The following is a 26,273-nucleotide window of genomic DNA, read 5'->3' as shown; positions in this document are numbered from 1 at the left end:
CCTTTTCTCTATGATTGCTGTGTTCTTATGGGTAAGTATATACTTTGTTTTACAGAAGCTTTTTGGAGTGTTTACCTGCTGATTGCAAACTTGAAAGGCCAGTCTTTGGTAGGCACCAAATCCAGTTTGGCCTGCTAAGGAAACACAGTTGGTAAACAGGAGTTTGGTAACCTAAAATTGAAAAGTGGAGTGAACTATGGGGATTCCACTCGCAGAGAAGTCTATTGGAAAGGGTGCCCACAGAGAGCCTGATAGGAGAGGACAAAGGCACAGCTAGCCGTGGAACCATAACAAATTGTAAATACTTTACATTAAACTTGGAATGCTAGATAAAAGTATCTTAAAGGCAGAGTATTTAAAATCCACACTAATGTGCCAAACGCTATATATTTTGTTGTTGAATTATGCAATCCTTTATTGTGCTGTGGCTTGGAGCCACAGCAGACTCCCATATTATAACAGTATTCCCTGTTTTATGTTTGCTTTTTAGGGATGAGAACCACATTAACTATTTATGTTCATAGCTTTTATGAATGCCTTTCATTTTCAAAAAAATCAAAAGCCCCAGAGGGATCATTTATGTTCATACATTTAAGTGAAATGCATTTCTATAATTCTGTCTCAACTTTTATGATGTTGAACTACTAAAAACGTACTGGGTGGAAAAGGATTACACATCAATTTGGACCAGATTTCTCTTGTTTCTTCCTTCTTGTGCACAGAATAACTGTTGGGAATGTCCACACGTGTAGTTGGAACCTCTGTTGCAGACTGAGTTGGGTGCAGCGTTAGATGGCTCTGCTTCTGTGTAACCCTAAAGAAATGTATACTACTGGCTTTAAAGTTAGTGTTTTCAAAACAATTCTCTTTTGTAGAGAAGCAAAGTGTGTGTTGTAAATGGCTTGTCTAGTTTTAGTAAAGTCCAGCCACGAGGAAGTTTGTGTGGAAGGTTGTTTTTTTATGAGAGTATCCATTTTTGAGAGCTCATTCTTAATCTTTCCCTGTTTGCTGTAGAGGATGTTGATCAGGTGATTCCGCAGTTTCTTTGAGAGCATGTGGCACAAGGTAACCATTCATAATACATTGTTCAGTGCAGCTCACCAAATTAACCAAGAGTGCTTAAAAAGTTGTATTGTTCTCTCTACATAAACTTTTGGTATAATTTTGATAGAGAACTGTTTTTTATCTTCATTTTACAAATGGTAAGCTGAGTCACAGAGCAGCTTAAGTCATTTGCCCAGGGTTACCCAGGCAGTTGGTGCTGAAGTAGGAACTCTTAAGTCCTAAGCTACTCCCCTAACTACTGGACCATGCTTCCTCTCTATTCTGATAAATATTCTTGACTGTTTCATAACTGGATTCTATTGTATTCTAATACAAGTATTTCATTTACCACTGTGACTGCTATAATGACACTTGCGCTGGCAACATTTTTTAATTGCTTAAAATTGATTACTTAAATATAAGTATCTAGGCAATGTCTGATTTTTCTATTCCATTGTATAAAACATTACTTATGCTAATGTGGAAATTTGTGGGTTGAGCAACAATATTTCTATTATCTGTTTCCTTTTTTCAAGTACCTATATATTTGGCCTGCAGCCATGCTATCTTCTGTTCTAATATTGTCAATCTGAAACTAACAATGTCAGGAGAAGTCTAGTTTTTGAGTGGGAGACCGGCAAGTGACTCAGGCATATATATGTATGCCTGCAGTGTAGTTGTAGCCATGTCTGTGCCAGTGCTATTAGAGAAACAAGGTAGGTGAGGTAATATCTTTTATTGGACCAACTTCTGTTGGTGAGAGAGACAGGCTTTTGAGCTTACACAGAGCTCTTCTTCAGGTCTGGGAAACTAACTCAAGGTTTGTATACACTACCACTTACTTCAGTATAATTTACGTCGCTTGGGGTGTGAATAATCCACACCCCAGGAGTGACGTAAGTTACACCGACCTAAGTGCTGGTGTAGACGGCGTGTTGGCCGGAAAGCTTCTCCTGCCGACATAGCTACCGCCTCTCATGGAGGTGGAATAATTAAGTCAACAGGAGAGCGCTCTATTAACACTCTTCCAGTCACAGGGAAGAAAGGGTGGGGGAGCAGTACAGTAAAAGCTGTGTTATCCAGCACTTTTCATAGAATCCTAAAATCATAGAATATCAGGGTTGGAAGGGGCCTCAGGAGGTCATCTAGTCCAACCCCCTGCTCAAAGCAGGACCAATCCCCAATTAAATTATCCCAGCCAGGGCTTTGTCAAGCCTGACCTTAAAAACTTCTAAGGAAGGAGATTCTACCACCTCCCTAGGTAACGCATTCCAGTGTTTCACCACCCTCCTAGTGAAAAAGTTTTTCCTAATATACAAGCTAAACCTCCCCCTCTGCAACTTGAGACCATTACTCCTTGTCCTGTCCTCTTCTACCACTGAGAATAGTCTAGAACCATCCTCTCTGGAACCACCTCTCAGGTAGCTGAAAGCAGCTATCAGATCCCCCCTCATTCTTCTCTTCTGCAGACTAAACAATCCGAGTTCCCTCAGCCTCTCCTCATAAGTCGTGTGTTCCAGACCCCTAATCATTTTTGTTGTCCTTCGCTGGACTCTTTCCAATTTATCCACATCCTTCTTGTAGTGTGGGGCCCAAAACTGGACACAGTACTCCAGATGAGGCCTCACCAATGTCGAATAGAGGGGGACGATAACATCCCTCGATCTGCTCGCTATGCCCCTACTTATACATCCCATTATGTATGTAATGCCATATAATGCCATTTGCCTTCTTGGCAAAAAGGGCACACTGCTGACTCATATCCAGCTTCTCGTCCACTGTCAGCCCTAGGTCCTTTTCCGCAGAACTGCTGCCTAGCCATTCGGTCCCTAGTCTGTAGCTGTGCATTGGGTTCTTCCGTCCACCCGGGAAGCTCTAGAAACTGGCATTTTGGGGTGCCAGATCCGGGCAGTGCTCACCTTGGGTAGCTCCCTGTGCTGCCCCCACCCCACCCCGAGTGCTGGCTCCACAGCTCCCATTGGCTGGGGACCACAGCCAATGGGAGCTTCAGGGGCAGTGCCTGCAGGTGGAGGCAGCACGCGGAGCAGCCTGGCTACACCTCTGTCTAGGAGCAGCGTGTTGCCACTTTCAGAGAGTTGCCCAAGGTGAGTGCCACCAGTTTTTGGCGCCCCAAAACCCCTACCACGCCTCACCTAACCGCCCTGAGCCTCCACACATCCAAACTCCGTCCCAGACCCCATACCCCCAGTTCCCTCCCTCCATTGGTAATAGTTCTTAGTTAACTGGAATTTTTGACTAACTGACACTAATTGCCCCAACATACCGGATAACAAAGCTGTTACTGTATCTGGGTTAGTGGGTTATAGATTTCTGTAATAAATCCAGTGCTTATTCAGTCCATGATTTTTATTGTCTAGCAAAGTTATGAATTTAAGCTCCCAGGCTTGTCTTTTGGAAGTGTTGTGCAGGTTTCCTTTGAGGATCAGCTATAAAATCTGTCAGCTATAGAATGATTGCTTTGTGAAAAGTGTTCACCACCGTTTGTGGTGTTTTTGCCTTTTATCATTTTCCTGTGTGAGTTCATTCAAGAGTGTAGTGATTGTCTGGCTTCACCCACATAGTTTTTATTAGGGCGTTTAGTGAGCTGGATGAGGTATACCACATGTGATAGGATTTTGGATCCATGGATCTTGAAAAGTGTGTTGATCACTCTAGTGGTGGAGACATGTCTGCAGGTTTTGCATCTTTTGTTCTGGCAGGGTCTGGTGCCGCTTTGAGTTGGTGTCTGGTCTGTGGGGAACTTGCTTCTGACGATGAACTTGAAGAGGCTGGGGGGTTGGTTTGTTGGTTTTTGAAGGCCAGAACGGGGTGGGGGGGAGGGCTCAAAAGATTTTTTTTTCCTGGGATGGGGTCCTCATCAAGTATGGGTTGTAGTTGTTTGATACCCCATATGGATTCCATTGTGGTGTGGCAGGTGACAACTAGGGGTGTGCAGTCAGAGGGGCTTTTATTTCTGTTTTGAAGCAGGTTCTCTCAGGGTATTTGGTTGTCCTGTTCCATGCTGCGATCTACTTTTCTGGTGGAGTGTCCTTGTTTAGCAAAGGCAGTTTTGAGTGTGTTAAAGTGTATATCACAGACTTTCTCCTCGGAGCATATTATGCGGTGTCTGATGGCCCAGCTGGAGATAAGATTTCTGGGTTTGTTTGGGGTGGTTACTGTATCATGAAGATAGGTGTGGTGATCCAGGAGTTGCTTGCGTACGGTTGTCAGTAGGGTTCGGTTCTTGGAGCTGATAGTAGTATCCAGGAAGTTGATGTTGGTGTGGGAATGTTCCAGACACACTTTAATGGGTGAGTGGTGGTGGTGGTGGTTAAAGTTGTGGTGGAATTCTGAGTGAGTTCAAGTCGTTTGTCCAGAGAATGAAAATATCCTTGATATGTCTCAGGTATTTCATTGGTTTCATGGTGCATTTGTCCAGAAATTCTTCTTCAGTGTAGCCCATGAAGAGGTTGGCATATTGGGGAGCCATCCTAGTACCCATGGTTGTTCCCATGGTTTGGACAAAGTGTGTTTTGAATGTAAAATTGTTATGGGTGAGGCTGAAAGGGATGAGTCTGGGGTGGATATCTGAGGGTTGTCCATTGTCTTGTAAATATTTGAGGCAGGCAGCTAAGCTGTTATTGTGAAAGATGTTGGTGTACAGGGAGGTGACATCCATGGGGGCAAGGATGATATTCTGAGGGAGCTTGTTATGTTGTGGAGTTTGTGGAAGAAGTCGGTTGTGTCCTGTAGGAAGCTGGCCCTTTGTGTGGTGAATAATTTATAGGAGTCTGAATATCAGTAAGAGTACCATGGCCAAATACGATGGGTCTGCCTGGGTTGCCTTGTTTGTGTATCTTGGGAAGCATGTAGAAGGCCTCTGAGTAGCATTCTTTTCAGAGTCAATATTGAACCACTGCTCTATCATTCATGGTCAGCTGCAGTATTTTACATGTAGTCTAAAACCTATTCTTTGACCGTCTGTAGCTATTATATCTGTGGCCCTTTTCATGAAAATAAAGGTGTTATAACCCTGCTGTCTTGGCGAAGTTCTGATTCAGAAATTTACTTTATAATCTGCCTGAATAATTTAGCCCATACTTTTATTTGAATAAGGTTCACTTTCTGTCCAACCTTGTGTGTTGTAACATTTGCAATGTTTCATCCAAGAATTAGTTGTGCTGCATTTGTGAGTGAAGATTATTTTTGTCTGAGTTGTGTTAACTAAGAAATTTTCCACTGCAGGAAAGGGTACTGAGGCAGCTGAAGCATCTTAATATGAGAAGTCTGCAGATAGCTTATGTCAGTGGCTCTCAACAGATCCAGATGCTATACCCCTTTCAGAAATCTGATCTGTCTTGCATACCCCCTAAGTTTTACTTCACTTTAAAACTACTTGCTTACAAAATCAAACAACAAAAATACAAAAGTGTCACAGCACACTTACTGAAAAATTGCTTTTCTTTTTTTGCCATATAATTATTAAATCAATTGGAATATAAATATTGTACTTACATTCCAGCATATATAGAGCAGTATAAACATTTCACTGTATGAAATTTTAGTTTTTACTGACTTCACTAGTGCTTTTTATATAGGCTGTTTTAAAACTAGGGAAATATCAGCTAGATGAATTGATGTGGCCCCAGAAGACCTCTGCGTACCCCCAGTGGCACATGTAGCCCTAGTTGAGAACCACTGGCTTAGGTTGTTTGAAAGGAGGAGCTTATGCTTCTGGTTTTCCCTCTCTTTCAAAACATACCCTCATGTAGTTATGTACTAGCAGATGTATGTATTCTGGTCATTACAGGAAAACATTAACGCGTATCTCCCACCTGTCGCTTCTCTACTAGTCTAATGCTAAGTGTTTTTTGACTGAAATCTCAGCTTTTTAATGAAGATATGGTGTATATTTGAATGCTTTTGGTTTACCTATGTAAATAAATGTCTTTTAATATGAGAAAAGAAGTGTTTATAATCTTGGTCAGAGGCAGTTGTCAAAATTTTCCAACATTGTGCCTGTTTTTAAGGTGGAATATATTACAGCGTCTTATTGATATGGAAATACATCTTTGAGTAAGCTTTCAATACTAAGATGAAATAAAGAATGAGAATTTGAAAAACAGAGTATAGAAGGGAAGACTGGGAAATAAAAGCACCAGTGACCATTGTAAGATAAGGTTGCTTATTAGCTCTCTAAGAGTATAGAGTAGTTAATCAAAACCTTTTAAAAAGGCTTTTCTACTTCTATTAATGCAGTGGTTCTCAAATTTTTGTATTGGTGACCCCTTTCACCTGAGCCTCTGAGTGCAACCCCCCTAATAAATGAAAAAAACTTTTATAATGCTGTTAAATATATTAAAATGCTGGCGGCAAAGCAGGGTTTGAGGTGGAGGCTAACAGTTCGTGACCCCACAGGTAGTAACCTCATGACCCCCGAGGGGTCCTGACCCCCAATTTGAGAACCCCTGTATTAATGTTTCCTCATTTGTGTTACTAAGCCATATCAAGTAGAATACTTAATAAATGAGGATACTGTACATAGAATGAAACACAAGAGTTCTCTGAGTTCTGTTTAGTAAAAATGCATGTTATTACTGGGATTCTTGTGATCTTGAAATGTAATTTCTGGGAAATTGTGGGCTGCTTTTTGGTCTTAGCCAGTGAAATTCAATGGGGAGTGGGGTGGGGGTGGGGAAGGTGGTTCCTTCTGCCAAGTTCTTGTCTCTTGTCTTCTGATTTATAAACCTACATGTTCCTCCCATAGACTTGGAAACCAAGTAGCAGTGGTTTGAGCTCACAAACACGTAAATTTTGAAAGGGCAAGCAACAGACTTCCTTATGACAGAAATAGTTTTTGTGCTAAATTAATTAAGTCTATTTGATTTCAGCTAAAGAAAAAATATTAATTTTACATTTTCTTTTGACCCAAGGTTATCTTAAAATTAAACCATTAGTAGTATATGACTCTAAAGCACCACAAAAAAACTATTAGTAGTCAGCTTTCATGAAAATGTAAGCAGTTTTAAAATATATTTTTATGCCTGGGTCATGAGTCTGTTCTATTTTGTTTTCTCTGTGTGTGTGTGTGTGTGTGTGTGTGTGTGTATAGTGTGCATATAATGAATTAAGTCAAGGAGTATTTTTTGCTGACTCTGAAGTAATTTAAAGAGTGCCTACTCCTTTTCCATGTTAATTTAAAATATGTACGAAGACATGTTTTTAAAGTTCAAGCACTCGGGACGTTGGGGGTTTTCTGTAGCTGTATGTTGAGTAATTTTCAAGACAATACTGAGAAAATATTTACTATTTTATTTGTTTTGTAAGTCTGTTTCTATCTGTATTCTCTAAAACGTTCAACAATTACTAATAAAACCTTAATATTGGCAGTGCTTTATCCTGACTAAACTGCAAATATGCAAAGCACTTTTTATTTTAGCAACCAAATAGTGCTTTATTTTAGTGTTTGTTTTTAGTGACAACCCCTATAATCAACATTGCAAAATCGTTTCCATTGAAACCCTCTGTGTTCACACACTATTAAATATCTGATTCTTTCACTTTTAGAGCTAAAATTTTCCTTCTTTGTTCTGAGTTTGAATTTTTTTTGCAAAGTTTGAACAAATTCTCTAGCAATTTTTACTATGGAAGAGTGACAAAATACATGTTTCCCATTTGCAAAGAGAAAATTGTTTTGTTTTTCTGAGTAGAGTATGTGCTCATAACTGGCTATACTTCTATTATAATAAAAATAATAAGGCATGGGCATAGTGTTCACTGAGGAGTATGTGCTTTACTCAGTTTTAGAGGAGGTTTTTTAAAAAAATGTTTTGGGTGAATGAAAATGCAGGACTGCACATATATTGCAGACATTTCAGTTTAAACCCCAGTTGCAGTAGCTGAGAAGCTATGCTGCTGATTGAGAGAGGGATTAGTTGGAACCGTATACTTTTTCTTGAATTCTGTAAGTGCATGCCCAGTGATACACCCTTCATTCCCCCAAAGTGAATTTCTGGAGCTTTCACCATTTGGACCAGTAAAAAGCCAGATAACTTTTTGAAAGTGTCTAGCACATTATGGGTGATTCCAGAAATAAATAATGATGCCCAGCTCTGACACCCAGTAACTGACTCAGACTGTCATTGTCTTTCATTGATACTAGACTAGCTGGAAGCAAGTTCAGGAGCCTCTGTGCCATGCCACAAGACTCTTAGGACACAGTGTTTGTTTCCAAGCCCACTAACACTGTTGGGCTCCAACCTGTCTTTTCTTACTGATACCCGAAGGTCTCTGATTCTATTTCCCTCCCATCAGATCACAGCCCATGTAGTTTTGACTGACCACCTATTGGCCAATGACAAAATTTCAAGAGGGAGACCTCTATCCTCCTCCCACCAATCCTTATTTTTAAAACTATACCTTATACAGTCCATTCACAGACCAGGCAGGCACATGTCCAGAATCAAAAAGTTATGCCTTAGGTGGCTCGCTGATTGCTTTCATTACTGATTCCTTTACCTTTAATTGGAAGCCATCATGACGATATTAAAACATGGCTGCTGCTACTGAGAAGTTTTCATTGCAATATGCAATGAGTGGAAGTTTTAAACAAACAAAAAATAGTGTGTTGTACTCCACTTTAAGGTTAAGTCAAATAATCAGGGTGGATTTGATTTAAATCACTAGTCAGGAAGACTTGATTTAATCATGGTTTTCTACATAAAAGTGCATTCTTGTTGGTTGTTGTCAATAATATGTATTAAGGTTATAACTCAGAGATAGATATAGGTTTCATTTTTAGAATGTACACACTATACATTTTAAAGTGATTTATTTTGAAAACTTTTCAGATTAGTTTTACAGCTATATCAGAAAATGAATGATTGGTTATTTCATTTACCAAAGGTAAATGAAGCAGATATTTATGAAGTCATTGGGAGGTGAACTATCTCCAGTTCAGCAGGTTAATCATTAATATTTGGGGGATTTTCTTGCCATGTTGTACTGGGAGGAGAACATCACCAGACAGACTTTTAAATTATTTTATTTAACTGAAACAACATTATTATGGATTCTGGATTTTTTTCTTCAACAGAAAATATATAATATTTTAACAAAACAAGCGCATGAATTTTTGAATTTAAACATTCAAGTTTTTTTAAAATCAGATTGGTTTTTGTTAAAATTGTTTAAAATAGTTTTTTTTAAAAAAAAAAAACAAAAATTAAATGGACTGTTAGCCAGGTCAACATGAGAAACTTAAAATATTGGGTTCTGCAGCTAACTCGGTCATGTTCGCCTTCATTTTCCTGTTTGTTCATAATCTGGAAAAGAAAAACAAGCTTTCCTGCTTTTTCTCAATTTAGAACGAATTATTCCAAAGGAAGAAAATATTCTGTCTATACCGGCAGAAGAAATTACTGCTGTTAAAAGTGAGATTATCACTTCAACAGTCTCTGAATCCAAGTGCTTTGGTAACTTTCACCAGTTCACTGGTGTGACTTCCTTTAAAACGTCCTCAGCAAGCATATATTTCTTGAATGATTCTTATTCCCAAACTGGGTCTCTTTTACGGCCTGCTGCCATTATAGGTTTTCCCTTTTAGTGAGAGAATGGTATGGTAGATCTCAAATCAAAGAAGGCTGCACTCAGAAAGACCTCAAGACTTTTTAATATGCTGCTCAGCAGTTTCACTATTGTTTCAACTGTCTGTCCCTCCCGTCTCACAGTTATCTCCAGACTTCTCCTTGTACAGATCTATTCCACCCCCAATAATCTTCTATTCATTGTATTTTTTGAAATTTTGCACTTTTTAGAGAGCGGTAAGGGATTGACTCTGTGTACACAAATTTGCAGCAGGACAATAGGGTTGAGGTCTGTGATTTCTCACCTCTGTATATTTATTTATTTTTAAATATTTTTGCTGTTAACACAAATCCACAGTTTGAGAACTGCAAAACTAAGCATCTGTGATGGTATCTTCTAGACTGAGCACTGAGTCCCATTGGGAGATAGAATGATTAACCTAAATAACGTATACAGAAGCCCCTGGAGCCCCATAAGATTGGGTCCCTGATCTATGAACTATTGGAACTCATTTACGTAACTTTTTTTTAAACATTACATGAATATATTGTCTCATACTATAAAATTAGAATTTATAATTCCTATTCCATGATGAGATATGTATATTAAAGTATTTTCATAAACTCCTTTTGTCTTACATGGATTCAGCAGTAGAGAGTAATTCAAAATGCTCCATACATCTCTAAGTTAAGGGGTCATAGTTTAGCTTCCACATGCAACCTTAATTTTTGCATTTCCTACATTGTTGCATGTTCCTACCTAATACACTATAGTTTTACACTATAGATTTACATTTATTAACAAGGGAGATTGAAAATTATTTTCAATAAAATTGGAGATATATATTAAAAATATAAATAAATTTAAAAAAAAAACTATTTAAAGTTAAATCTGAAAACATGACAAACTGTTTAGACCTAAAATTACTATAATGCAGAGTCAGTGTGGCTTTTGTGCTGGCTGTGGATGCACATGATTTTGGCAGTCTGACAAATACAAGAGAAGGCTCATGAACAGAGCCAAGGAACTCCATTTGGTGTTTGTTGATCTGACCAAGGCTTTGACATGGTGAATCACAGGAGCCTATGGAAACTCGTTCATAAAGTAGAACCTCAAATTACGAACACCTCTGGAATGGAGGTGGTTCGTAACTCTGAAAAGTTCATAACTCTGGACAAAACGTTATGGTTCTTTCAAAAGTTTACAACCAAACACTGACTTATTATAGCTTTGAAACTTTACTATGCAGAGGAAAAATGCTGCTTTTAACCATTTTAATTGAAATGAAACAAGCACAGAAACAGTTTCCTTACCTTGTGAGTATTTTTTTAAATTTCTTTTTTTTGTTTATCTTTAGCACAGTACTGTACGGTAATTGCCTTTTTTTGGTCTCTGCTGCCTGATTGCATATTTCCAATTCCAAATGAAGTGTGTTGTTGACTGGTCAGTTTGTAACTTTGGTGTTCATAACTTTAAGGTTCTACTGTAATCAAACAGCTATCAAGAGAGCTGTTTGTTGATGACTGTGCCCTCATTGCATGCACTTTTGAGGATATTCATCTTATTGTGGATCACTTTACCTGTGCCTCAAAATGTTTGTTTCACAATTATCCTGAAACAGATGGAGGTGGTGTACCAGCCAGAACCAGATCACAAGCATCATGATCCCATTGTCACTTAGTAGAATTTCCTGACAGAGCTATCTGCGTAGCGTGCTTTCCAGCAACACCATGTTATATGTATCATTCAGCGACTGTAAAGGGCAGTTTGGCATTTGGCAGGCTCTGGAGGGCCCATGAAGTCTGCCTCAGGACTAAGATAAGTCTACCACACTGATGTACTCATCTCTCTCCTTTATGGTTGAGACATGGACGCTGTGCCAAAGCCACATCAAACAGCTGGAAGTCTTCCACCTTCACTGCCTAAGATCTATCTGCAGTGTCAAGTGCCAGGACAGATCCCCAACACCAAAGTCCTTGAGAGGTGCCAGACCCCTAACATCAAGAGCATGCTCATCAGAGCTCAACTTTGGTCCACACACAATCCACATGGAGGCTTCCCATATATCAAAAGTGATGTTCTACAGCCAGTTGAGCATAGGAACCCACAATAAGAGGCGACCCATTCTCTGATACAAAGACTCCTTGAAGGCCACCATCAAAGTGTGCAAGATAGACATTAAAACTTGGGGGATAAGTTGCACAGGATAGCCCCGGTTGGAGAAGTATGCATCATAAGACTGTGTCCAGTTTTGAGGAGTGGCACGCAAAGTCTTTGCTTGAGAAGAGAGTGAGTGCATCATTAGGTCGATGCCTCAAACCCTCCCACTACCAAATGCAGCTGCATTTGAAAATCGTGGATTGGACTTGGTTTCCATGTGAGAAGCCATAAAAACAAATAAACCCAGAACTTAATATACTAGCTGAATGCTCATCTGTCAAAGCTACGGGAGAATCCATCACCATCACTATAATCTGTTAAAATAATATAAATGAAATTTAAAAAATTACAGTACATATTTGGTGCTAAAGTTAGGTGCAGAGAGCACATTTTCTTCATTTCAGTTGATTGAACTAGTTCAATGCAATGACTAGTGCAGTCAAATTTAAGAATTTGAGTGAGTCGAAAAAGCAGGAAATTGTTTACTTTTTTCTATCTGTGAATAGGAATTAGGTGTGAAAGGATGAGATGTGCTAGTTCTAAAATATTGAAGGACTGCTCAGAAACAATCATTCAATTCATTAGCTATAGAGTACTTTTTTATTCAATAAAACAGTTAATGTTAAGTGTAAAATGTTTTGATAACCTTATTTTTCTCTCATGCACATTTAATATTAATAACAAATACCTCTTCTGTGTCACATTAACTAACAAAAACAGTTTTAAAATGCTAATTTTGGATTTTTAATTGGATTCTAATTTCCGTACAGCTGTCACAAATTACAAAGGAAAATTTAAGAAAAGCATCATTCACCATTTTCTAGCATACTACAAAAAGTAAAAAATTAAGAATCTGAATATATATTTTTGCTTAAGTAAATGTGTATTGATACATTCTGTCTTCCTGGTTAGCAAAATGTACCATATGTAGTTGCAGATCAATGTGTTTTTAACAGGTAACAACCAATGATGATCAACCTTGCTTTAGGAAAATAACTAAAAAGTACAAATGTAAATCAAGATTTAAATCAGTGTTTCCTGCTTGCTGATTTAACTCAAGTCAGCCTGGTACTTAATGTGAAATCAATTTTTAGTATAGCCTTTACTGGAACACCTTGAAAAGATCAGTTTAAATTAAAAAAACAAAAACAAACAAACTTAGCATAAACTGTTTAAAGTATGTTCATGATTTAAGCAGTTGTTTAATATTAACTCAGTGTTCCAAATAGTGTCTTCCTTTAGGTCTTTTGAAATAAGCCTGGTTTTGATTGATTAACTTTATTTTGGGTGTTTGGTGGTAGTTACTCAAGCAACTAAGAACCTCCCCTTCTTCAGAGCATTTTTAAAAGTGATCGTTAGTTGAACTGATGACACTATTGAAAGGGTTATGAAACAGACTAAACTGGCTCTAACTATAACTTTGACCTTTTTTATCAAATTGTGAGAGTTGTGCCAAAATTTGATGATAAACAGTTCTGGGAAGTTCTTTTGTATTGAATTCCAGGGCTGCATGAGTGATGCGCTAAAGATCTACTTGTGATTGATGTAATACTTGCCTTATACGTTTTTAGGCTTGAATAGATCATTTGCCTAATAGTAAAATTGCATAGACTCAAACTTAAGCAGAAACTTGGCAATGACTTCTAAAAATGCTCAATTAGGAGTTAGCAACTTAAGACTTTTCTTCCCACCTCAGTGCGAGTAGTCAGGCTGCCTCTAGTTGCATCTTCATCTGCAATAATAAGAAAAAGCTCAACTCACAGAAGGGGTTTTGTATGATTGTCATTCAGCTTTTCAGCCAATGGTTGTAGGATCAATCTGCATTCACAAAGCTTTTCTGGCTTTGGAAGAGTTTGAGATCAGAGATCTGTTTAATCCTGACTGACTTCCATAGACTGAAGGCCTCTGTTTTCTTCAGCCACTCAACACTCACAATTCTGTTATTCCTAGAGGTTATTTCTGGTGCCTTGCAAGAACATATCTTTCTTCAAATTAAGTATTTAGACTCAAATTTAGGACTGCCTGAAACAAAAAATGGCTTGTCTGAGCTACTGCAAAGGTGATGAGATCTGTCCAAGAGGCTGAGATTAGTGATTTGGTGCTAAAGTTTCTCACAAATCCCCTGTCAGGTATGTAGGTAGGTTTTTTCAGATGGGGAAATGGAGACAAATTCAGAAACATACCCAGATGCTGAGTCAGGGGCTGAGCTGAGCTTGTAATTTAAGATTCATTTTCATCCAGTCCATCAAACCATGCTGCTTCTCTGGTTTTCTGGATCTTCTCCGCATAAGTGTGGGCAAAATAAGCAATACCCTGTTTTACTAACCAAAAAGCCTTGTGGTCATTCTTCCAAGGAGGAGTATGTCTTCATACTGTTACTTCTGATTAAAAGTACAGAGCAGGCAGAGTTTAAGGTGGTACATCCATCATTGAATTTTGCCATAGTACAACACGTTACAGCATATCTCGGCATTGGTAGACTCTCTTCCAAAATGATGCGAGGGATCTGACTCCACACAGTACAGGGGGAGGTCTTTTCACTATCACATAAGTTTGGACTGCCTTTAAATCTGATCAGTTTTCGAAGCTTCTGTGATGGATGTAGAGGTGCTTTGTAATCACTTAGGAATAGGGCTCTGCTTGTCTGACAGTGGTAAGGGGTTTATGGTCGGACTACAAGGAGTCAGCACGAACAAGGTAAATATCTTCAGAGTGCCACCCATTTATTTATGCACTTGAAGGACAATATTATACTCATTTGCTTTGATATCTGACTTCTAACCTCCTGTTGAGCTCACTAGGCCAATTTGTTAAGGGGGAGAATCACAGTTTGTAATCATAGGAGTATCAAAAGCCCAAGAAGCAAGATAAAGGGCTGCTGGTGGGGACATGAGACATTCTTGAGGGAGAAGGAGAATGGTGGTTGGGGTTGCTGTAGAGGCCAGGGATCTGAAGGAAATGGATGCCCTAGGGCCTTCAAGGGATGGCAAGCCACTGGGAAGATAGGTATGTGAGGGCTTTCATTGTTTTTAAATACTTTTTCTCTTATGCTTTGTGTTCCTACTGTTAAGATTAAATAATAACTTGCTTTATGGAAGTTTTCAGGTCACTGTATTAACCATTGGCCACACCTCCCAAAGGGAAGACTTGCAGGTATTGAATCCATTTGAGCCTGGTGAGTTATCAGGATTGGAACACAGAGCTCTGTAGTCTGGGGACCCAATCTATAAGTCTGAGACTTATGGGATTCCATGCTGAGTTAAGTCAGCTCACAGGGCCTAACGCTTGAGGACAGGTACTCAGAAATCAGAGAGGGGTCAAAAATGCAACTGCTCTTTAATTGTGATAGCCCCCATACATGCCTCTCTCTTCTGAATCATAACCAGTGGGTTACAGTTATGATAGGTGAGGCTACAATTTATGCGGTGTTTTTCTCTGTGGTGTCTGACTTCTGATTCTGTAAGATTCTTTTATCTCAAGCAGTACAAGAATATACCAAAAAACAAGGCTTCTCAAAGTGGAAATTCCATTGCGAAAATAAAGAGCCAGTTCATTTTTTCATGGGTACTTCTAGCTATGCAAACATCTGATTTTAAAACTAATTTGCCATTTACCATTTAAGTCAGCATCTACCTACAACACAGTTTTATCTAACTTAAACTCAATTTCCTCCATATACTTAAAATTAAAGATAAGAGGTTATGGTTGCTAAACATGGGCATTTTAATTACTTCTCCTATAAAGTGTCTGTATTTAACTTGCTGTCTTCTGTAGACATAGTACAAACTGAATCAAGTTAATATCTTTTACATTTGCTGGTATGAGTGTGAGCAGATCGCATTTCACACTCAAGACAAATGCACACAAAATCACGAAGCTGCTGTGTTTTAGAAAAGCCAGAAAAGGTCACTACCTCATTCTACTACATCTAGGATTTAGTGTTTACCGGCATTGGAAAATTCCTGGCAATGGTAGGGTGATTTATTATTGGATGATAAATCCAGGATTACGTGACAACCAGTGAAGTTTGAGATTATAAATAGGACCTATTTTCTTATATAAAAAGAATCCTGTATGCAGATATTATAAATTGTATTTACCCGCTTGCATAGCTTATGTTTACAGTTTAGCTTCATATGAAAGTAGAAAAGTGCTTAGCCTGAAGCTCAATTGTTAAAAAGAAAATTTGGATGATTTATTTTTGTGCTATTTGTAAAGTTGTTGAAGGTTTTCATTAAAAGTAAATTGCAGAGAAGCACATTAATTGTGCTCTTGTTTGTTCCTTTTTTAATATGTAAACATTAGTGCATAATTTATTTTTTCTATTTTTTTCTTTTAAATCCATGTAAGAATGATCAGGTTTGATTTCTTTTTTGCTGGAAGATTGGAGTTGGATAGTCAAATTACAATAAGATGAAACAGTCTGTCATTTAATGATTTGGAGATTATAGGGATGATTGTGGTCACCTACTCTGACCTCCTACGTAATACAGGCCATAGGCCTTTCCTGTTTGAATTAGACTATGTCTTATAGCAAAACATCCAACCTTGATTTAAAAATTCCCAGTGATGGAGAATCCACCATTACCCTTAATAGATAGAAACCAACCACTGGAACCATCAGTTACAAATTTGCACCTTATTTCAAGTCTGAATTTGTCTAGCTGTAACTTCCAGCTAGTAAATGAAGGTGGTCAGATTTGATGATCACTGTGATCCCTTTGGCCTTGGAATCGATGAATCTAGATCTTGTTATACCTCTGTATGCTACGCTGAAGACTCCTCGTTTCTATTCCCCATGTAGGTCAGGCCATGACCAAGTCACCCCTTAATAGACTTTTGATAAAATTAATATAGTGAACTCCTTGAGTCTCACTATAAAGCAATTTTTCCAATGCTTGAATCATTTCTCGGAACCCTCTTCTGTAGACTTGGGAAGACAACAGTGCATTTGGAAGGTTATCCTCACATATGTGAAAGCTAGAAATTTATACCCTGGCCCACAGATCTTAATTAAACATGGAATTCCACTCTCTCCACAGGGTGAATGACACCTGATGATATGAACTCAGGGAATAAGTTGCAGATGTATAACCTCAATAATAGCAGCAGATATAATTTCCACGTAATCATCCATCTGTTATTCCCAGCCTACCAATCTCTCTTTTGTCTTATCCAGATAGAGACTCAGGTAGCTGGCTCTCATTTATGCCCTGATGTCCACCAGGACTGGGGTCCTAGTTCAGGAAAACACTTAAGCATGTGCTTACATATAAACACATGCTTAAATGTATGTTAAATGAAAACTGCCACATATTGCAAAGATGCATATTGCAAAGGTGGTGAAAAATAAATGTCTTAAATAACAAAACAGGAAACTGCCATTGTGACAACTAGATTTTGATTTATTAAAAAAGTCCCATTGATGTGCAGTGTAAGTTTCTACTCTGTAAATAGCCTTTACAAAACCTGAAAAATCTACGTTGTTTTTCATATTATTACTTTGTGCCTTTGAGAGGATAGAAACAGACAAAGGTATTAAAACATAAGAACTTTTCATTGTGTGTGTGGTTTTTTTTGTTTTGTTTTTTAACTACAGTTTAACACTTTCATGGCTTACTAAGACCTTCAAAGAAAAACTGATTTTTATTTTTTGTTTTGTTTCCATAGTTGCATTAAAATCTTCCAACTGTACCAGACCTGAGATAAATGGCATTCAGGACAGCTGCAGAACAACTAAGCCTGGAGAAGGCATACATCTACTAGAAGGAGAACTTTTATTACAGGTATGTTTTACAGCGGATATAATAATTGCTGAAGAAAGGCCTTTTGTTACGTTTACAAAAGTTAACTGATGGGGTTTAGGACGAAACTTCTTATAGTCAAATTACTATGTAATTGTCATTATGGGATTTCTTGAACCTTCCTCTGAGTTATCTGGTACTAGCTAACTTAAGAGACAGGCTCCTGGACTGGATGAACCACTAGTCTGATCCAGCATAGCAATGGCTATTTTCCTGCTGTCAGCCAATAGTCTTCCAGTTCTTTCTTACCCCTTAATCTCTAACAGATTATTTAAAATAAGAAAAAGCCCAACAAATACACAAAACCATGCCTTGTATTGATGGAGGGTTAAAATGCTAGCCATCTGTAACCCAGCTTAGAGGCTGTTAACTTGAGAATTTATTTAAACATTTCATTACTTTTTTAAAAGCACATTGTAGAACACTTTTTATATTTTTGATACCTTCATACTCAAGATGTTTGAATTTATTTTGGGTTCAAACTATTTTGCATGCCATGTTTTATGAACAACTATAGTGTTCTAAGTGCCGTTGTAATTAGTTTTGATTTGTATTTCTATTGTAAATTCAATTGTTGCTAAATTACTTGGCTTATAATAGAATGAACAGGGAGAAAATACAGTAGGTGTCTATTAAAAACCATCTGGACTGCAGAAACTCAAGAATGGAAATTTTCTATATCAACTCTTAAGGTATTCAAAACCACAGAATACCACACTGATCCAAAACTCTGCTCAGATTTTTGTTGGGTAACTAATAAAGCTAAACTGGTCAGTGTTAAAAACAAAAGAAAAAAATAGTTCTAACTGATCAAGGAGGCTGATGTGGACCTATTTAAAGATGCATGGTGGAGAATATGTGAATAATAGCATAAGATACCATTGCTAGTTATTGAATACAATACAAAGCAGGGCTTCAATTGTACCTTTAAGTGGCACACATAAGGAATAATCATAGAATCATAGGACTGGAATGAACCTCGAGAGGTCATCTGGTATAGTCCCCTGTACTCATGGCAGGACTAAGTATTATCTAGACCATTTCTGAAAGGTGTTAGTCTAATCTGTTCTTAAAAATCTCCAATAGTGAAGATTCCATAACCTCCATAGGAGAGTGCTCTCCAAATTTTAGAGGAATGAGGAACTATAAGTAATTTGGTGCAATGAGACCAAGTTCTAGAAGCAAAAAAGAGTTAATGGAAAATCCAGAAAAGATGCTGTGGGTGAGATTCCATGCTGTGCTTCTGTGGGGATGTCAGCAGTACAATAAAACACCGCTGGCTGGCCCGGATCAGCTAACGCAGGCTCATGGGGTCCCAGAGCTCAGGCTTCAGCTGACATTTAAAAGCAACCTTCCAAATTCTGGGCTGATCTAGGGGCTGAAGTGACTGCCTATGTAACTTATTACCCTGGTGGGTTTGTCTAAACTATGGTATTCTGTCCCTGGCTGTCTATGGGCAGCTGTCCTGCCCAGGGTCTATGCAACATTATGCATTGTGGCTCTGGCTCCACCTCCCCCACCCCCAGCAGACTCCACCAAGTTGAAGTCCCACTCGCAGAATCCCCCCTACACCACAATTTGCAAAGTAGCCCTCAGAAGACAGCCTTCAGCTCTCTTCTCAGTTCCAGTGCAAGGGGAACTTGTTCCCAGACTAAAAATGTGAGTGAGAAAGTAAGGAACAAACATAAGAAGTGAGGGGAAGGGACAAATACATTATAGATGCTGTAATGCATAATCTTTCCTTGTTTAATTCTAAAGGCAGAAATTGGCCAGTTGGGAAGTATTAGTTTTCCAAGTTTTTTACTAATGTAGAAATCAGCAGGCCCATATGACATACATAATTGGGTATTACGGAATTAGATAACAAAAGTTGTGAACCATTGACACTTACTGAAAATTCACATGACTGATCTTACCAGAGGATTGCAGAAGAAGCCATCATGGAACTGAAAATGTCTGTTCCCAGTAAAATAATGGGACAAACGTCCTTATATATAGAAGATTATGGGACTACAAACAGAAAGCAGCATAGCTGTATAAAGAACAGATCTGACAGAAAAAGCATTTTCTTTTGTTAAGCAGAAATGCAAAATTATTTCTTGAAGGGAATGCAAAACAATTAAAGAGAATAGTGCTGACTAAAGGTTAGAAAAAGAACTGCTACAATTCTCTGGTAAAAAAAAAAAAAGAACCAAAAGATCAAACATAGTTCTTATAGAAAGAACTGTCTGTTTCCCTGGGGCTTCTTCCCAAATTCTTTGAACAACTGGATTAATACTAGAAGGAATGGGGAAAGGGCTGTGAGAATGTCTTTCTTTGGAGATACCTATGAAACTTTTAGCGCTACAATTTCATCAGTTTTGGAACAACTATATTCAAAGAGTCTAGGAACAGTGTTTTGCTTTTTTTAACTATACAGTTTAGAACAATTTTTATCCATATGTATTTGGCTGTGGGGCTTGGATTGTTTGTCTGATGTAGATGATCCATGGGTGCATTTTCAAAGCCAAATTACTGCGATACACAGGGCCGATTTCCCATTAGGAACTGTAGGCCTGCCGAGGGGGTGCCTAAAAATTCAAATTTTGTTGCTCCCGGGTCCCGTCGGGGCAGGGCCAGCTAAGAGGGAGACAGCTCCACACAGCCCTGCTGGAGCACTCCTCGCTCAGCCCGGCGGACACAGACACTTCCCAGCAGGACGGGCGAGTGCGGCCGTGGGGCGGGGCATGGGAGAGTGGATTTGTGGAGGGGGCTCTGGAGAGTGTAGGGTGGGGGAGGTCTATGTGTGTTGGGGTATTGGACAGTAGGGGGTGTGCAGGGGACACTAGGCATTGGGGGAGGAGGGCGCGGCGGGGTGCCTAAAAGTTACAAGTAGTACCCCCGCAGCATTTAGGAACTCTGAGCTGCTGTGGACGGTGGGGGTACCCCACAGCTCCCTCTGCCACTGGTTGGCAGGGGCACCCCCGCAGCTCCCGGCTGGTTCCAGGCCCCTGTAGACGGAGGGAGCTTGGAGCTGGGGCCCCGCAGTTGCCCAGCCACCAGGGACGGTGTGGGGACCACAAAGTATCAATCTGACCCTGGTGATACATGTCACTTGGTCGTACTCTTTCAATGACTGAAAAGCTTGTTAGCATAAAAAGCGACATCTTGTCTCATTTGGTTCAGCCTGTTACCACAGAGCACCAGTCTTCTGGACCCAGTCCTGACTTCCTATGTGGTTCCAGGTGTAGTTCAAAGTATTGGTTAAAACCTATAATAATTTGTGATCTTGGACCTAGCTGTCTAAAACTTACACTCTCGAGTTGTGTAATGAAATATACCATCTGCTGAGCTGCTCTAGGCAGTACTTCCTGTGACTTAAATGTTTATAGGTGGTGGTATAGAGTGAAAGATCCTGTCTTCTCTGGTGGTTTGAAAAAGCCTAAATTTGGCAATACAAGTTCAGCTCACATTGTAAAACCTAAAATTTGTGATTCACTTTTTTAGTATCAGGGAGTAGGTGGAGGCAGGGGGAAGTGTTGTGAACGAGACTGGGTTTTTTATATACTACTTTGAATTTTGATATTTTTATTTTATTTATAAGAACATAAGATGTCCATACTGGGTCAGACCCTTGGTCCATATAGCCCAGTATTCTGTCTTCCAGCAGTGGCCAATGCAGGGTGCATCAGCGAGAATGAACCAGACAGGGCAATTATCTATTGATTCATCCCTGATCATCCAGTCCCAGCTTCTGGCAGCCAAAGGTTTAGGGACACACGCAGCATGGGATTGTGTCCCTCACCTTCTTTGCTTATAGCCATCAATGACCCTTCAATCTCCATGAATTTATCTATTCTTTTTTGAACCCATACTTTGGCCTTCACAACATACACTGGCGGGGAGTTCCACCGGCTGACTGTGTATTGTTTGAAGAAGTACTTCCTTATATTTGTTTTAAACCTGTCACCAATTAATTTTATTGAGTGATTATGTTAACGGGTAAAGAGTACTTCCTTACTCACTTTCTCCACAACATTCATCATTTTGTAGACATATATATCCATCCTTAGTTGTGTCTTTTCTAAGCTGGTCAGTATTTTTAATCTATCTTAATATGGAAGCTGATCTGTACTGCTAATCATTTTTGTTGCCCTTTTCTGTACCTTTTCCAATTCTAATGTATCTTTTTTGAGATTGAGTGAACAAAACTGTATGCAGTATTCAAGATGTGGGCACACCATGGATTTATATAGTGACTTTATATAATTTTCCTAATGGTTCCCAACATACTGTTACATTTTTTTTGTTTTTTATTTTTTATTTTTTATTTTTTTTGGTCTGCTGCTGCTGCACATTGAGCAGATTTTTCCAAGAACTATCCAAAATTACTCCAAGATCTTTCTTGAATGGTTACAGCTAATTAAGACCCCATCATTTTGTATGTATAATTGGAGCTATATTTTCTAATGTGCATTACTTTGCACTTATCACCATTACATTTCATCTGCCATTTTTTGGCCTAGTCACCCCGTTTTCTGGGATCCCTTTGTACCTCTCTCCATTGTGGAAAATTGATCATTTATTCGTACCCGTTGTTGCTTATCTTTTAACTAGTTACTGATTCATGAGAAGACCTTCCATCTTATTCCATGACTGCCTACTTTTTAAAGAGCCTTTGGTGAGGGACCTTGACAATGGCTTTGTAATAGTCCGAGTACACTGTTCACTGATCACCCTTGTTTACATGTTTGTTGACACTCAAAGAATTTTAATAGATTGGTGAGGCATGATTTCCCTTTAAAAAAGCCATGTTGGCTCTTCTGCCAGCATACCGTGTTAATCTTTGTTTCCGATAATTCTGTTCTTTGCTGTAGTTTCAACCAATTTGCCTGGTACAGAAGTTGAAAGGATTGCCTCCGGAGTCTTTTTAAAAAATTGGCGTTTCCTCTTCACCAACTTTTTCAATAGGAACATCAAGAAAGATGACCCCCAACATTTTCCCTTTCTTTACCGCTGTTTCTGTCTATACTGTCTTAGATATTGTCGTCTTGAAAACAATCCCTAAAAAAAATGAAAGTGAAAGAGAGAATCCTTAAACAATGACTATAAATTAATATTGATGAAAAGTAATGTCCTCAATGACTAGAAAAGCTAATCAAAATTGAAGGTACTTCAGTATATTATTGTTTTAACTCTAAGCAGATATAGTGAACAAATGTGGAAGTATTAAGGCCACCAGTTTACCTTTTAAGGAGCAAAACACACCCATACATAAAGGACTTACTTATACTAGAGACATCCAGGTGTTAGGTTTAAAGTGAAATTCGTTTTGTTTTATCCAGTTTTTAAAAACAGATAAATGACCTGATTAAACTGTTGTAACTAAACAAGAAATAGAAGAGTTCAAATTTATGTAGGGCACCTGTATGTTTACAGAATATTAAGTATTATTTTTCTAATAAAAGCTTTGGGAAAGTGACTTATTTTGTATTTTATAGAAACTGAAGTTGCCACTTACCTAACATAACCCATTTTTGGCATGAACAGCCATTTTTCTCTGAACTAGGCATCAGAACCACTATAAAATCTGACAGGTTTCAGAGTAGCAGCCGTGTTAGTCTGTATCCGCAAAAAGAAAAGGAGTATGAAAGCTCATCCTGTAGCTCATGAAAGCTTAGGATCAAATACATTTTTTTAGTCCCTAAGGTGCCACAAGTACTCCTTTTCCTTTTACTATAAAATATGTTGCTCCAAACTGGAGAGATGACCTCTTCATATTACAGTGAGCAAAGAATCTTTCTTTGACTTCTGGATGAAAAGGTATAGAATTACCTTTTAGCTGCTGGGCCAGAATTACTAATTTTACTAAAATTACTAATTTTAGCTGCTGGGCCAGAATTTAATCACTGTACAGTTTACAGCATTTTTTAATTTTAGGTGTATTAGTACTGTATAAATCAAATCAAAAGAGCACCCAAACAAAGGCCATGACATTTTTGCACTGTATTCCCTTTTAATTTATATTATCTTTTAACAAAGGCACTTTACATATATCTCATAGCTGACTAAATGACAGCTATATGAGATCTGAAGACCTCTTGGATTGACTGTACTATTAATTTAACTCTGGATTCTTTTGAACTCATACTGTCACTTATTCTTCCAGGATTAGAACTGCAATATCCTGTTTATAGGTGGAGGGCACTTCATTTTTGAAAAGTTTTTAAACGTGACATTTCTGAATTTTTTATTTTTTTTTTTAAATGTAAGGTGTTCAGAGAGTCTTCGAAAAGGTAATTTAATGGACTATTTAACCTGACCTTATTAAACCCTGGTAATGGGAAGATCAAATTGAAGTAGTAAATGCACCCTAGGAGGGTGAATTCATGAAATAACAGTTGTGCCGAGGACCACAAATGGGTAGGGGTGGTGGATAATTCTTTGTAGTGAGATTCGTTCTCTTACTTTAGTTTGTAAACATGACAGTATTTTATCGTTCATTTACTTTGTAATCCAGAAGTTGTAAATAATAATTTTTCACACTAAACAAAGTTTTGAAATATGCTTATTTGAACACATTGACAAAGTCTAACTCTAAATGCAACTATGGTAATTAAATGGCAAAACATACTTAATTCAGTCCCTTGAGCCAACCTTTTGTTAAAATCTTGACTGGAATCCATGGAAGTAAATCAGCACCTTTTAGATGAGCTGCCAAGTCACAAATGTTCTGTTTGCTGTCACAACAATTGCTGTGAACCATATTGATTGTGAGCTCAGATAAATTACCCTTTACATGACTTTAAATAAGGAGCCACTTTGTCTACTTCTTCATAAAGGGGAAACTCTCTTTAAAAACATTGTTTGCTTGCAGCGTCTGCTAGTACAGAGGTTTTCAGCTGCATATTTTAAATGATCTGCAAAATGCTTTTTTAATCATATAGAGCTTGTTGATTTACTTGCTTCTCCATGTGAGGCCTCTATGCACTATAAGTAAAATAGATTTGGTTCCATTTTGTACTGCATATGGGATTTTATCTGTTAATTTTGTAAAAGGTTTGGGCTATCTAAGCCTTACTAAAGTTTCATCTGCACCACCCGTTGGTTGGGAGAATTGTGTTGTAACTAGATCTATATTGGTTTTTATAGTACTGCCCATTACCATAGTAACTCAACATCTTCAACAAAAAATCAGTAGCATTAGAGAAGTTACTAGTGAACTTCTTTCTGCTTTGTGCTTATCCCTTTTGGGGTTAAAACTCTGAGATAATGTGTTCTTTTTGTTTTGTTTTTATGTATTTATGTCTTTATTTTTAATTCCTCACTCATTGTGGTACTTGTAGTGTGGTGTGGACAAGCCTATAAATAAGTAAAAGGTAATTTTTAAATTGTTTATCTGTTATGCACTTAAAATTGAGAATTTGTTATGCAGTCTGAGCTAACCCTGCATTATTGCCTTATTTCTTCTATTATTGGGACTTTATTTAAAAAAAACACATCAAGAACAAAATTCATCCTTGGTGTAAATAACTTCAGAGGACTTACTTTAGTGTTTTCCCTTAGTGGTGTTTCATCAGGAATTAATTAAACTCAAATATATAGACTGTATAAGTATAGTATTTCAACTAACCTTTTAGAAATTAATTTACACTTACCATATACCTATTTGGGGTGCATGAGTCATCGTCAGTACATGATTTGAAGAGGTATGACTATCTTGTGATTGGTGGTGTAGGGTAGGAGGGATCTATGGACAGAGTTAGAGGTGACCTGATTATCTTAATCCTGCATTTATGGACTTTTGAATATCTGAGGTTTTAAGATGTAACTTAAGTTAATTTCCTGGCTTTCAGGCATTTATTTTCTTTTGAAATTAGAGTGGCCTGTTAGTTTTCCACTCTGAAGTTATTTGATAAATATTTGCATCCTTAACTACAGTTCATTACTATAGCACCAAGTCCTCTCAGTTTATAAAAACACATCTCTACATTATTATTTTGCGCAATAATAAAAAGTGCTAGATAGGAACTAGGTGGTGGTGTTATGTGCTTGGAGGAGGATGGCTCTAAAGCTATTGCATAAAAAGTCAATATGCAGAAATGTGTACTTAAGATTTTTTATATGAAATCTTTTCTTTCAGATTCAGAATTATACAGAATTGCATAGTTTTGTAAGGTACTGGTAAAATCAGGACTTAATTGTCTAACAGTGTAAGTAGGGAAATTTTTTATTTCTTTTAAAGTGATACTTTGTTTTAATGCATTGCAGTTCAAACTAAAGCTGGAGATGAAAAAGCAGCCAGTAGGTTTATAGGAACACTGGAATTTATGGAAACACTACTTAATCTGGAATTCTGTCTTTCAAGCTAACAGATTTGGTGTTTTTTTCTTTCCAGGCATTAAATGGCTTTGTGCTGGTTGTTACAGCAGATGCGCTAGTCTTTTATGTCTCTTCGACCATCCAGGACTATCTGGGGTTCCAGCAAGTATGTCTTTTTTTCTTTTTCTTTTTCCTCTTACTACTCCCTTCCCCAGCCCTGACAAGTTTTTATTCATTTCTAGAAGATTTTAATTTCCTAAAGCTTCAGTGCTCATATTTAGTCTTTGATAATTTACATGGAAAATCTCTAAATTGAATATTTTGAGTTGGATTACTTTGGTACTATACTTCTTTAGTATTAGCTGATATAGTAGAGAA

General features: G+C 38.0%; 1 protein-coding gene across 1 annotated transcript in view; it reads left to right on the top strand.

The window, feature by feature from the left end:
• The window catches only part of AHR (aryl hydrocarbon receptor), an 85,371-nt gene that overhangs the window by 34,277 nt on the left and 24,821 nt on the right, over positions 1-26,273 (top strand). Inside the window, exons 3-4 of the mRNA XM_073333784.1 lie at positions 17,461-17,576; positions 25,972-26,061. Coding sequence (XP_073189885.1) covers positions 17,461-17,576; positions 25,972-26,061 — 206 coding nt within the window. The remainder of the gene's footprint in view (positions 1-17,460; positions 17,577-25,971; positions 26,062-26,273) is intronic.

The sequence above is a fragment of the Lepidochelys kempii genome, chromosome 2 (genome assembly GCF_965140265.1).
Source record: "Lepidochelys kempii isolate rLepKem1 chromosome 2, rLepKem1.hap2, whole genome shotgun sequence".
Taxonomy (NCBI): Eukaryota; Metazoa; Chordata; order Testudines; family Cheloniidae; genus Lepidochelys; species Lepidochelys kempii.
Note: the sequence above shows the minus strand (reverse complement) of the source record. Positions and strands in the feature narration are given on the sequence as shown.